The sequence below is a fragment of the Salmo salar genome, chromosome 12, assembly GCF_965601325.2.
Source record: "Salmo salar chromosome 12, fSalSal1, whole genome shotgun sequence".
In the NCBI taxonomy this organism is placed as follows: Eukaryota; Metazoa; Chordata; class Actinopteri; order Salmoniformes; family Salmonidae; genus Salmo; species Salmo salar.
The window spans coordinates 89,735,528-89,750,230 of NC_138302.1; the positions used below are offsets into that span (position 1 = coordinate 89,735,528).

The 14,703-nt window shown below is 43.3% G+C and overlaps 2 protein-coding genes across 3 annotated transcripts in view; one reads left to right on the top strand and one right to left on the bottom strand.

Annotated features, from left to right (window-relative positions):
* Positions 1-307: 307 nt before the first annotated feature.
* LOC106566002 (putative protein-lysine deacylase ABHD14B) lies at positions 308-1,327 on the bottom strand. Its single transcript, XM_082959571.1, has 3 exons — positions 1,129-1,327; positions 750-949; positions 308-487 (listed from the first exon to the last, which is right to left on the bottom strand). Exons 1-3 carry the CDS (start codon positions 1,325-1,327, stop codon positions 308-310), a joined length of 579 nt encoding a protein of 192 aa, XP_082815697.1.
* Positions 1,328-2,484: 1,157 nt separating this feature from the next.
* The window catches only part of LOC106566001 (hepatocyte growth factor-like protein), a 28,872-nt gene continuing 16,653 nt past the window's right edge, over positions 2,485-14,703 (top strand). The window contains exons 1-9 of one of the 2 annotated variants that reach the window (XM_014133756.3): positions 2,485-2,799; positions 3,425-3,569; positions 7,096-7,211; positions 7,344-7,458; positions 7,583-7,719; positions 8,181-8,301; positions 13,206-13,324; positions 13,444-13,615; positions 14,335-14,519. In XM_014133756.3, the coding sequence (XP_013989231.1) occupies positions 2,745-2,799; positions 3,425-3,569; positions 7,096-7,211; positions 7,344-7,458; positions 7,583-7,719; positions 8,181-8,301; positions 13,206-13,324; positions 13,444-13,615; positions 14,335-14,519 (1,165 nt within the window). In that variant the 5' untranslated portion in view covers positions 2,485-2,744. The remainder of the gene's footprint in view (positions 2,800-3,424; positions 3,570-7,095; positions 7,212-7,343; positions 7,459-7,582; positions 7,720-8,180; positions 8,302-13,205; positions 13,325-13,443; positions 13,616-14,334; positions 14,520-14,703) is intronic. The other variant, XM_014133757.3, reaches the window with a different exon arrangement.

Here is a 14,703-nt window from a genome sequence, read left to right on the forward strand (position 1 = left end):
TACAGGACGGTAACTCTCCAGGAACAGGGTTGGAGACCCCTGCTGTATAGGCTACAAACACACCGTTCACATACACTATTATCAGCAGTGACCTATTTACAGGTCTCCAAAACATCACACTAAAAAATCCTCCCTACTGGCTTTTGACAAATATTATACAACGGGTGGGTCTAATCCTGAATCCGGTGTCTATTCGACAAGTTACCAACAGCATACATAGTCGATTTTCTATATAAAGAAATGTTAGTAGGTATTCACCGTATAGTGTTGCATCCATGGACAGATATCCCAATGATACTGAACAACATCACAACGTACTGAGAAAGTCAGTGAGAGCCATGTGCCACGTGGCTGGGTCGTCCAGATAGCATGGATGTCCTGCTCCTTTCATCATCAACACCTTGTGATTGGCTAGCTTCCTCAGGTTGTTCAGAGAAACCTCCTTTAGCTGATGGTCTCCATAGACATAGACAATCAGAGACGGAGTCTGGAATGAAAGTAGAGGTGGCTAGTTCAAATAAACTGTTACCCAATCTCACATACAAAGGCCGGGTTTCAATCTGATCGCAGGTTGTAGACAATACGGCTTTAAAAGGCAATTTCCAATTTCCAGGCAGTCACACAGAGCACCCAAACACAGGACATGTTGCATAGGAGCAAAGCCAGTGTTTGCAACAATCACTGACCAACCAGAGAAGAGAAAAGAGAGAGGAGAGAGCTATAATCCCTCAGCACACACATGCACGCACCTGTATGCTGATGTACTGCTCTGCTGTGAATTTCTCAGTGCAGATGGGAGCCACAGGGATGTATGCCCGGACCAGAGCATCGTGCTGGAAGAGGAAGGGCAGGGAGTACATGCCACTGAGAGAGGGACTGACTACCACCACTGGCCCCATCCCCAGGGCCTCACACACGTGCTTCAGGAACCTACCAGGGGCCAGCTCTCCTACAGCGGATGGGGCCACCGCTGACTTAGACTGGCCAAAACCGAGTGGTGGGGAGCAGGTAGAGGAAGAGACAGATGGAGTTACAGGTCAGTGATTCATTGAGTCATGAATTATGTTTTTGTTGCTCAATCAACTCCTCAACTACTAATTTACTACTATTCTCACTACCGAAGCTCACCTGGTAGGTCGATGGCCACAGCACGACAGCCAGCTTTGGCCAATGTCTCCAGTGTTCCTATATTGAGCCAATTCTCAGATGAGAAACGGATGCCGTGCAGAAGTAGGATGGACAGATTGACTTCACCTGTAGCCGGTTCAGCTTGTCTGTAAAACAAAGGTGCCTTGCAGGATTCCACATGCAAGCTCCCTTCTGTCATTTTAGCAGCACACATCCTATGAAGGGGGTTAAAAAAAAAGTAATACAGCCTAAATATAATCACTAAATATTTGAAGAAAGAAGGTGAAAATGTAAATTAAAGCCAAAGTCTGTAACATTTCCAGTGCCTTACATCCAATAGTCCTGTTTTAGGTTATTGTCCAGCCTGGTCTCATAAACTAGATGTAACATAGTAAATGTAAATCCGGGACACTCAAATTAGTACTGTATGGTATGGTTATAAAACAGAAGTTTACTTAAGGCAAAAACAAAACGAGGGTAGTTGGTCGGGGTGGATGGGTGGGTGTATTTACAACATATTGTACGGATTGCAATTCGTAATATACAGTATCATACGAAAAGGATGATGGACATCCACAAATTAATACACCATACTAAATATAAAATATAAAAATAAATGGAGGTAGACAGATTTACGTGGACTGTTACGTCTACCCCATGATTCCAGGTTGTAGCGTCATAAAATACAGTATATTGTAAACAAATGTATGGCACATTAATTAGCACTACAGATATTACGTCATATAAATAATGTTATATCTGCTTGTGTAAATGCATTTAATCTGCTACATTAAGCCTGTTAGGACCTCATTGATTGTATCTAATGTCTGTATGCAATTTGTTGAGTGTTGTGCATGTAGTGAAGGCTAGCTTCATTGTTGCATTTTAATGTTTGCTTGGCCGATAGCCACCAAATGAAATGTAGAAAGGATTCTTGTCAAGTTTTCTGTAATCGATCTCCAGGGAAAGTTACAGCTCATTGCTCGTATTGCCCGCAGGCACACGTTGTCATTGATCTGCCTGTGATAAAGGTTCACATTTATTCAAAATGATTTGCTTAGCCTAGATGTTGATGCATGTAAGACAAATGTATCTTTACCTTCACGCTGTCTGAGTGGTTTCTCTCTGAACTAAAACTGGGATGGATGGCTCTGTGGTTTCACTTTTCCCCTGAAAAAGTCAGTCTACTGTAATCTTTGTGGTCGTTTGGATTCTACTGCCGTTCAGTGGTGATCACGCGTATTGCCGAGGCTCATAAATAAAGTGTTACACTGACTTGAGTTTATATTTTAGGCTACATTGTATTAATGATTAATGTACTTATCGATTGGTTGTCTTTTGGGGGTAAGCGGCTCTGTTTGATTAAGCTTGTTACAAGTTCACTTGTGGGTGGATGGGATAAAGTCATTATTCACACTGATTTCGTAACTTTGGCTTTTCCCGTCCAGTAAAAACCACAATACATTTTTTTTTATCGGCTTCTTAATTTTTCGCCGTGTTCTACACTAATCAATTTTGTTGAAACACGACAGCCAGAGCCTAGAGGAACTCCAGAACTGACAAAAAATCCTCGTATCTGCTTCCATTCAGCATTGCTCTCATTCTTTACCATAGCCATGCAACTCATTCTTTCCTGTGTTTTCCTGGCATTTTGGAGGGGATTGGTCATAGGTAAGAAGAAAAAACTACGTTTTTTGGAGATAATTGACAGTAGATTAATGTGCTAATTAGTATCTATTTTAATGTAACTGGAATTGGTTTATTGATTTTGTTGTTGAGTTGTTGTGTCTTTTTGTTGGTTACACATTATATTCCTTGGTCAGCTCATTTTTACAAAGGAATAGTATAGAAGTGACTGCAGCAAAAACGATTATGTGGCAGTTTAGTTTGGCTATTAATGAGATCAGTAATGTATACTGTAATTTTACTGACTGCATTCTGTCAAATGTGTGATTCAGTCAGTTGAAGAGTTTTAATAGGGGGAAGGAGACACTTGTCCACCCGTGTAAGCTTCACAAAAATGGTGTAATGGTCCAAAGGTCTTATGTGTGCAGTCAGACCCATGACCAAATGTTGTTCAGGAGAATAGCTGACACACAGACAGCTGGGTACCCAATACACGTAGTACTTTTCAGAATTCAGTAGATAGGCCTAGTGGTTGTAAGTTAGAACTTCTAACCAAAGCCCTTCTGAAACAACCCTAATTTGTAATAAACTCCAGTAAGATAGTGGTTAGATTGAATGAATAACAAGTCCCATTAGGCATTAGGACTGTGTTTTTTGTGTTTGGCCATAGGGTCCCGCTGTCCTCTGAATGACTTCCAGCGTTCCGAGGGAAGGGAACTGGTTCCTACCTCCTGGAACTCTGCACGGGTGCTGATACTCCCAGGGCTGACGCTGGAGGACTGTGCCAGACGATGCTCAAATACACTGGACTGCAGGTACCCTGGAGTGCCACTACAACACCTAGCAATCTTAGCGGTTAAGGTGTTGGACACAGGTTTGAGTGCCAGGCAGACTACCCCCGAATTCTTAAAAAATATAACACAAGCTTACATGAAAACTCCTTGAACAAGGAAGCGTGCAGGTAAGATCATGGTCGACCCTTCTTTTAAAGACTCTCCACTGGCAGACGGTTAAGGGGTCCTATTCACTCAACATTGTGGAACTTCATCTTGACAGCGTGATTGAAATTTAAAGGCTGCATTCACGGTAAACGCTGCATATGTCGGCTCAATTGGAAATTACCTTTACATTTCTAGCATGGAATCTGTAACGCTTCAGCTTTACAGATTGAATAGAGCCCTAGGTCAATCATGAAAAAAATGGCCTCCACCTGAACAGTTTCTTCCCCCATGCTGTGGCCCTCTTCTTCCCCCAATCTGTGGCTCTCATCAACCGGCCAGCGGGCTCATAGGAATTACACTATATATACACAAGTATGTGGACACCCCTTCAAGTTAGTGGATTCAGCTATTTCAGCCACACCCGTTGCTGACAGGTGTATAAAATTGAGCACACACCCGTGCAATCTCCATAGACAAGCATTGGCAGTAGATTGGCCCATACTGAAGAGCTCAGTGACTTTCAACGTGGCACCGTCATAGGATGCCACCTTTCCAACAAGTACATTTTTGACATTTCTGCCCTGCTAGAGCTGCCCTGGTCAACTGTAAGTGCTGTTATTGTGAAGTGGAAACGTGTAGGAGCATCAACGGTTCAGCCGCAAAGTAGTGGGCCACACAAGCTCACAGAATGGGACCGCCGAGTGCTGAAGCGCGAAGAGCTTAAAAATCGTCTGTCCTCAGTTGCAACACTCACTCCCAGGTTCCAAACTGCCTCTGGAAGCAACATTATTAGCACAATAACTGTTTGTCGGGAGGTTCATGAAATGGGGTTTCATGGCCGAGCAGTCGCACACAAGCCTAAGATCACCATGCGCAATGCCAAGCTTCGTCTGGAGTGGTGTAAAGCTCGCCGCCATTGGACTCTGGAGCAGTGGAAATGCATTCTCTTGAGTGATGAATCACGCTTCATCAATGGGCGAATTTGGGTTTGGCGGATGCCAGGAGAACGCTACCTGCCCCAATGCATAGTGCCAACTGTAAAGTTTGGTGGAGGAGGAATAATGGTCTGGGGCTGTTTTTCATGGTTCGGCCAAGGCCCCTTAGTTCCATTGAAGGGAAATCTTACCGCTTCAGCATACAATGACATTCTACATGATTCTGTGCTTCCAACTTTGTGGCAACAGTTTGGGGAAGGCCCTTTCCTGTTTCAGCATGACAATAACCCAGTGCACAAACCGAGGTCCATAGAGAAATGCTTTGTCGAGATTGGTCTGGAAGAACTGGCCTGCACAGAGTCCTGACCTCAACCCCATCGAACACCTTTGGGATGAATTGGAACGCCGACTGCGAGCCGGGCCTAATCGCCCTACCTCACTAATGGTCTTGTGGCTGAAAGGAAGCAAGTCCCCGCAGCAATGTTCCAACATCTAGTGGAAAGCCTTCCCAGAAGAGTAGAAGACTGTTATAGCAGCAAAGGGGGATCAACTCCATATTAATGCCCATGATTTTGGAATGAGATGTTCGACAAGCAGGTGTCCACATACTTTTGGTCATGTAGTGTAAGTGACTTTGCATTGAACCAATTACTGCACCTTGTTGTCAATGACCTCTAATACAAATCTGCACTATACTGCATTTGCACCAGTGAGGCTGCTGAGGGGAGGACAGCTCATAATAATGTCTGGAACAGACAGGGGCGAAAATCGGATATCAACTTTGGAGGGGACAATTACATTAAATTTTCTCAAGAGCAATTCCTGAGGGGGACACCAAAAGTAGTGCTGTAACACATAGCCTACGTTTAATATGGTAAATGTATATTGAGGAACCAAAGAAATAAGGTGTTTGCCGTACTCCTAACTACCGGTACCCAAAACTACACAACTAATCACAACAGCAATACCATTGCCTTTAACAAATCTTAGTTCAGTCACCAGTTTAAGTTGAGAGTGGGGGTATCCATGGCATTTTCCAATTATGTTCCTATTTTACAAGTAAAACAAATTGAGAACCTTTCATAATGTTGCCAAACAAAGACTCAACAAACTTACCTGAGACTCCCTGTCTCTGCCAGTCTGTCGCTGCATATCTGTCCCCAACTCTGCTGTCTGTGTGCCATCTGTTGCCTACTCTGCCTAATGACATCATTGTGAAACATTTCCATTAGAATTTCATTTCTTTCTTATGAACATTTTATCAACTAGTCTATGAGATATTAGGCTATTAGGGTTCTTACTTTGCGTTTTGGTGTACTGAAAAATACTCTGATGTCCGTATTTTTTCTGCCATTTTTCTGCCATTTTTCTACCTGGTTGGCTACACACACACAGTATGTAGGTTATTTACAGTAGGAGATGGGCTTCTATCATCTTATCTTCTATCATTCTATATGGGCTTCGATCTAAAAGGTAGCTAGCAAATGTGAAACGGATTGCAATGACAAGAGTTGACAGCTGTATGAGTTCACCATTTACACAATATATGCTGCAACCTTTTGTAATTTTAATCGTTTGTTTCATATTGGCTGGCTTCTAACAATAGCTGAATTTGCAAAGCTAGCGAGCACCAATTCAGTGGTGTTTGCTATAATCTTTGCTACCCGGGTTAAATAAAGGTGAAATAAAATATATAAATAAAAGTTCCCTTGCGACAATTTAGCTTTTGCAACGAGACCATTAAATATATTTAAAACAATGGTAGAAGAGAGTGTAGTTCTGTTCAGTTTATCGCTAACCTTATCACAGGGAATTTGAAGCACTAACTTACATGCATGCTGATCTTGGAATAAATTGACGATAGCAAAGATTCCATCTTTGACGACGCCACATAAATGGAATAGGTACTAGCTAGCTTAATAGTTAATATTTACGCGCTAGCTCTGCATATTCAGCTAGTGTGTGTGCACGATTGACTGGATTAACCTCACGTCAGTTACGTGCATTGAGTGCCTTTCAGACAGTAGATACGACCTCTACATTACCTAGCAAGCTAAGGAACTGGCAGTGGATCAAACCATTGTGAGGCAAAGGGTGGGGGGGTCGCAATCTTTTGAAACTTAAAAACGCACTATTAAGTGTCTATAATCAGCACAATTGCTTTCATTGGGTATTATTAATATTATTTAAATTACATAGTTATGTTTCAGTGATATATTGGGGGGGACAAATCATATTTTTCCCAGGATGGGGGGGTCGTGTCCCCCCGTCCCCCCCGGGATTTCCGCCCCTGGGAACAGAGTGAATGGAATGGCATCAAACAGATGGCGTGTTTGATGTATTTGATACCATTCCACTAATTCCTCTCTGGCCATTACCACGAGACTGTCTTCCCCAATTAAGGTGCCACCAATCTCCTGTGATTTGCACTATGTAGACCTCTGTACCACATTGTATATATTCAGAGCCTTCAACTACGAGACGCGTCCCTCCATCACCTGTAAACAGCTGCCATGGGTGGAGGATGGCAGCAACGCAGAGGTCAAGAGGAACGTCAACTGTGACCTTTATGAGAAGAAGGGTAAGCTTTGGGGTCAAAGTGAGGTCATGTTTTCTGTCATTTATGTCATTTTACTACAAAATGAGTTGTGTTGTGTCAGTAGTATGCTGTGATTTTAGTTTGAAAATACATATTTTTTTCTGTGATGTGCAGTCTACGTAAGAAAGTGCATTGTGGGTAAAGGAGAAGACTATCGAGGCAAGGTGTTCATGACAAAAAGTGGCCATACTTGTCAACAGTGGTGGTCAAAGTTCCCACACGATCACAGGTAAGATCATCACATTGATTTCTGAGAGTTGTAGTTTGGAAGCTGAAAACATGACCCAGAAGAATATATAATACGATATGTCTCTGTCTCTCTCACACACATGCTGTTTCTGTACTTGTCATAGATGGACACCCACAGCCACTAATGGCTTGGAGCTGAACTACTGCAGGAACCCAGATGGGGACCGCATCGGGCCGTGGTGCTACACCACTGATCCAGAACGGCGTTATGAGACCTGCAATATCCCCCACTGCAAAGATGGTACATCACATTCTGTTAAAGAATTCCAGCAGTTGAAGGATCGCAACTGCAAATGTTTCTAAAGATAATGTGATAACACTATGTGTGTATGTATTGTATTTGAACTTATTTTCTGTTTGGCACAGTGGACATGTCTGTTTGGCACAGTAGACATGTTTGTTTGGCACAGTAGACATGTTTGTTTGGCACAGTGGACATGTCTGTTTGGCACAGTGGACATGTCTGTTAGGCACAGTGGACATGTCTGTTAGGCACAGTGGACATGTCTGTTTGGCACAGTGGACATGTCTGTTTGGCACAGTGGACATGTCTGTTTGGCACAGTAGACATGTCTGTTAGGCACAGTGGACATGTCTGTTAGGCACAGTGGACATGTCTGTTAGGCACAGTGGACATGTCTGTTTGGCACAGTGGACAACACAGTGTTGCTACAAATTGTGTGTGTTTGGGTTTGTGCACAGATGTGTGTATCACATGTAATGGGGAAGACTACAGGGGTCAGGTTGACCACACAGTGAGTGGCAGAGAGTGCCAACGTTGGGACCAGCAGTACCCACACCAACACATCTACCAGCCTGAGAAGTATGTCTGTCCACCCAGCGCTATTATCACCTACCACCATCACTACAACCACCACCACTACAACCACCACCACTACAACCACTACCACCACTACAACCACCACTACAACCACCACTACTACAACCACCACTACAACCACAACCAACACCACAACCACCACTACAACCACTATAACCACCACCACAACCACTATAACCACCACTACAACCACCACCACTACAACCATTACCACTACCACCACTACAACCACCACCACTACTACAACCACCACTACAACCACAACCAACACCACAACCACAACCACTATAACCACCACTACAACCACCACCACAACCACTATAACCACCACTACAACCACCACTACAACCACAACCACCACTACAACCACCACCACTACCACCACTACTACCGCCACTACCACCACTACAACCACCACCACAACCACCGCTACAACTTCCACCACAACCACCACCACAACCACCACTACAACCACCACCACTACCACCACTACAACACCACTACAACCACCACCATCACCACTACAACCACCACCACAACCACCACTACAACCACCACTACCACCACCACAACCACTACCACCACCACCACTACAACCACTACCACCACCACTACAACCACCACCACTACCACCACTACCACTACAACCCCTACCACCACTACCACCACTACAACCACCACAACCATTACAACCACTACCACCACTACAACCACCACCACAACCACTACCACCACTACAACCACAACCACCACTACAACCACTACCACCACCACAACCACTACCACCACTACAACCACAACCACCACTACAACCACTACCACCACTACAACCACCACCACAACCACCACTACAACCACCACCACTACCACTACAACTACAGCCACTACAACTACAACCACTACCACCACTACAACCACTACCACCACTACCACCACTACTACCACTACCACTCTACTCTTTTATATGCTTTTTGTTGTAGGCCTACATGCCTTTGTACAGTGCATTCGGAAAGTATTCAGACCCCTTCACTTTTTCAAAATGTTGTTACGTTACAGCTTTATTCTAAAATTGATTAAATAGTTTTTTTTCCCTCATCAATTTACACACAGAACCCATAATGACAAAGGGAAATCAGGTTTTTATCATTTTTTGCAAGTTCAGATTTTTAAATACCTCATTTACATAAGTATACAGACCCTTTGCTATGAGACTCGAAACTGAGCTCAGGTGTATCCTGTTTCCATTCATCATCCTTGAGATGTATCTACGACTTGATTGGCGTCTACCTGTTGAAAATTATATTGATTGGATATGATTTGGAAAGGCACGCACCTGTCTATATAAGGTCTCACAGTTGACAGTGCATGTCAGAGCAAAAACCAAGCCATGCTGTCACGGCTGTTGTAGGAAGAAGAGGACCAAAGTGCAGCGTGTGTGTCATTCCACATTTTTATTTATACTGTGAAACTATGCAATATATAAATACACTGAAATGAAAAAACAACAAACCGTGACGCAGAGATGAACACATACACAACTCAAAATTAATCACCCACAAAACCCAGGCGGAAAAACCCCTACTTAAGTATGATCTCCAATTAGAGACAACGAGGACCAGCTGCCTCTAATTGGAGATCATCCCAAACAAAACCCCAACATAGAAATAAAAAACTAGAAACTAAACATAGAAATAGAAAACATAGAAGAAAAAACCTGTCACGCCCTGACCTACTCTACCATAGAAAATAACATATTTCTATGGTCAGGACGTGACACATGCGGTCAAATGAATTGTCTGTAGAGCTCCGAGACAAGATTGTGTTGAAGCACAGATCTGAGAAAGGGTACCAAAAACATTTCTGCAGCATTGAAGGTCCCCAAGAACACAGTGGCCTCCATCATTCTTAAATGGAAGAAGTTTGGAACCACCAAGACCCTTCCTAGACCTGGCTGCCCGGCCAAACTGAGCAATTGGTGGAGAAGGGCCTTGGTCAGGGAGGTGACCAAGAACCCAATGGTCACTCTGACAGAGCTCCAGAGTTCCTCTGTGGAGATGGGAGAACCTTCCAGAAGGACAACCATATCTGCAGCACTCCACCAATCAGGCCTTTATGGTAGTGTTAGGTTCTAATTTTCAGAGTAAAAACTCTACGGACACTATGAAATCTTAAGTTCTTGGGATTGTTTGACAAGATAGCATGGCGCGAAATTCAAAACAGCAAAAATCTAATAATTTCTATTTCTCAAACATACGACTATTTTACACCATTTTAAAGATACACTTCTCCTTAATGTAACCACATTGTCCAATTTCAAAAAGGCTTTACAGCGAAAGCAAAACATTAGATTATGTTAGGAGAGTACATAGACAAAAATAACCACACAGCCATTTTCCAAGTAAGGAGATATGTCACAAAAACCGAAAACACAGCTAAATGAAGCACTAACCTTTGACGATCTTCATCAGATGACACTCCTAGGACATCATGTTACACAATACATGTATGTTTTGTTCGATAAAGTTCATATTTATATCCAAAAACAGCATTTTACATTGGCGCGTGACGTTCACAAAATGTCAGAAAATGTTTAGCCTCCAGAACTTCCGGTGAATGAGCACAAATATTACAGAAATACTCATCATAAACGTTGACAAAATACATAACAATTATTTTAAGAATTATAGATACAGTAGTCCTTTATGCAACCGCTGTGTCAGATTTTAAAATAGCTTTTCGGCGAAAGCACATTTTTCAATATTCTGAGTACATAGCTCAGCCATCACGGCAAGCTATTCAGACACCCGCCAAGTTCGGGGCAACCTAAACTCAGAATTAGTATTAGAAATATTGTATTACCTTTGCTGATCTTCGTCAAAATGCACTCCCAGGACTGCTAATGCACAAGAAATTTTGTTTTTGTTCCAAATAATCCATATTTATGTACAAATACCTCCGTTTTGTTCGTGCGTTCAGGTCACTATCCAAATGCATAACGCGCGAGCGTAATTTGAGACACAAAAAGTCAAAATGTTCCATTACCGTACTTAGAAACATGTCAAACGCAGTTTAAAATCAATCTTTATGGTATTTTTAACGTAGAATTGCGATAATATTCCAACCGGACAATAGCGTATTCATTTCAGAAGAAAAATAAGGAAAGGCGCGCTCGCGTGACCTCACATATCCAATCCCTTTGTTGCCAGGCAGGCCACTCAGTAACTGAGCTCCTATATTCTGCCTGGATACGGATGAAACAACTTTCGGAGGGCTTTTGACAGCCAATGGAAGCCTTAGGAAGTGCAACGTGACCCCTAAGTATTTGTAGTTTCTCTAGGGATTCAAAAGTAGAACTACAATTCTCAGACCTTCCACTTCCTGGTTGAAGTTTTCTCAGGTTTTTGCCTGCCATATGAGTTCTGTTATACTCACAGACAGCATTCAAACAGTTTTAGAAACTTCAGAGTGTTTTCTATCCAAATCTACTAATAACATGCATATTCTATTTTCTGGGCAAGAGTAGTAACCAGTTTAATTTGGGTACGTTTTTCATCCAGCCGTGAAAATACTGCCCCCTAGCCCTAAGAGGTTTTAACCAAGTTTATTCTTCCCAGAGGATCAATACAGCTGCATTAGACAAAGACCTTTTCACACAAGCACTGATATTTAAGCCTTCCTCCTCGGCTCCTCCTACACATCTGAACAAACATTGTATTTGTACTGCTAGGCAGGACACTAAGTGATACGGGACATAAGCTTTCATTTCTCCCTTAACGTGACCTGACCTGATCTCGCCCCCTTCATCACTAATACATGGCTCTCTCCCCTTATCAATGCATGCCACATGTGATCGCTTTCCCTTCACTCAGTACATTCCAACCTCAATTGCCCCCACCATATACTTTCCTCTTACAGATAACCATTAACCTCTGGTGTAGCCCCTCGGCTATGGCAACCCTCGTTTCTCTATTACAACTAATGATTAATAAGGATTTAAAGTTCATAAATCCAAACCTGTCAGTAGATTGGCCACTCCTCACTAAAAGGCACATGACAGCCCGCTTGGAGTTTGTCAAAAGGCACTTAAAGGACTCCCAGATTGATGAAACCAAGATTTAACTCTATGGCCTGAATACCAAGCACCATGTCTGAAAGAAACTTGGCACCATCCTTACGGTGAAGCATGGTGGTGGCAGCATCATGCTGTGGGTATGTTTTTCAGCGGCAGGGACTGGGAGACTAGTCAGGATCGAGGGAAAGATGAATGGAGCAAAGTACAGAGAGATCCTTGATGAAAACTTGCTCCAGAGCGCTCAGGACTTCAGACTGGGGTGAAGATTCGCCTTCCAACAGGACAATGACCCTAAGCACACAGTCAAGATAACACAGTAGTGGCTTCGGGACAAGTCTCTGAATGACAAGTCTCTGGTCCAGCCAGAGCCCGGACTTGACCCCGATCGAACATCTCTGGAGAGACCTGAAAATAGCTGTGCAGCGACGCTCCCCATCCAACCTGACAGAGCTTGAGAGGATCTGCAGAGAAGAATGGGAGAAAATCCCCAATTACAGGTGTGCCAAGCTTGTAGCATCATACCCAAGAAGACTCGAGGCTGTAATAGCTGCTAAAGGTGCTTCAACAAAGTTCTGAGTAAAGGGTCTAAATACTTATGTAAATATGATTTTTCAGGTTTTTTTTGTAATTTGTAATTAATGTGCAAAATGTGGAAAAAGTGAAGGGTTTTGAATACTTTCCGAATGCACTATATACGGCCAGCATGTCTCCTGTCTAATCAATATTTAGTACTGTAACAGAGTAGAGAACAATCAATCATTCCAATTGAGAAGTTCCTAACATTGTGCTGGAATATTGTACATGTGCGTTCCAGGTATCCAGATAAGAGCTTGGATGATGACTACTGCCGTAACCCAGACGCCTCCCCTGTTCCCTGGTGCTACACCACAGACCCTGATATGGAGAGAGAGCGCTGCGAGATCAGCAAGTGCTGTATGTCTTTCCCCCTCATACACCCACCCAGTTCATTAATTCACACTATTCCATTGTTATAACAATGTAATACAATCTATATCGGCCCTCATATTGTCACCTTTCTCCTTTCACTCTAGCTGTGGTTACAAAGAGACGCCTCCGGTCCAGCTACACCACAAACTGTTTCCGTGGTCGCGGGGAGGATTACCGCGGTAAAGTAAATGAGACGACCGGCGGTATCGCCTGTCAGCGTTGGGACGCCCAGTACCCGCATGAGCACCCCTTCTACCCAAACACCTACGAATGCAAGTAAGCCAGAAAAACAGGCGGTAGAGGGATGGATGGATGAGAGGTGGGATTGATGGATAAAGGGATGAGAGGTGGGACTAATGGATAAAGGGATGAGAGGTGGGACTGATGATTAAAGGGATGAGAGGTGGGATTGATGATTAAAAGGATGAGAGGTGGGACTAATGGATAAAGGGATGAAAGGTGGGACTGATAGTTAAAGAGATGAGAGGTGGGACTGATGCTTCAAGGGATGAGAGGTGGGATTGATGTTTAAAGGGATGAGAGGTGGGATGCTTAAAAGGGATGAGAAGCGGGGACTGATGGTTAAAGGGATGAGAGGTGGGACTGATGGTTAAAGGGATGAGAGGTGGGACTGATGCTTAAAGGGATGAGAGGTGGGACTGATGCTTAAAGGGATGAGAAGATGGACTGATGGTTAAAGGGATGAGAGGTGGGACGGATGGTTAAAGGGATGAGAGGTGGGACGATGACCAGTGAGTGGTGGTATGAGGAGTGAAGTAAAGTTTATTGAGATGAGTATCTACATGCATGGCTGATCTTGGGTCTAGTTATTTATGTTCCTAGAGTACATTTACAATTTAGTCATAGCAGACGCTCGAATCCAGAGCGACTGAGAGTCAGTAGCATACATCCAACATACTGTATTTACCCATGAATAATGATCCATGTGTTTTTGTGTGCTATACTTATTGTCTGTACTATACCATTGCTCCCAGGGGCTTGGAGGAGAACTACTGTCGTAACCCAGATGGATCCGAGGCACCCTGGTGCTTCACGTCAGTGCCTGAGATGAGGACGGCTCTTTGTTTACAGATCAAACGCTGTGCAGACGACATTGAAGCTGAGGGTACACTGCCCTCTGGTGTTTCAATGGGGCCGATGCTCTCTCAATGCAATCTAGGTTCCTCAAACACAAGTCTACTTAATAACACAAAGAAGGGGTTGGGGGTTAATTCTATTTCAATTCCAGTAGTTTTTTAAGGTTAACCAAATTCCAATTCCACATTTTTCTCATTGAAAAGCATTAAAGAGAAAAGGGAATTGGAATGTTAGTGTATTGACTGGAATTCAAATGGAATTGATCC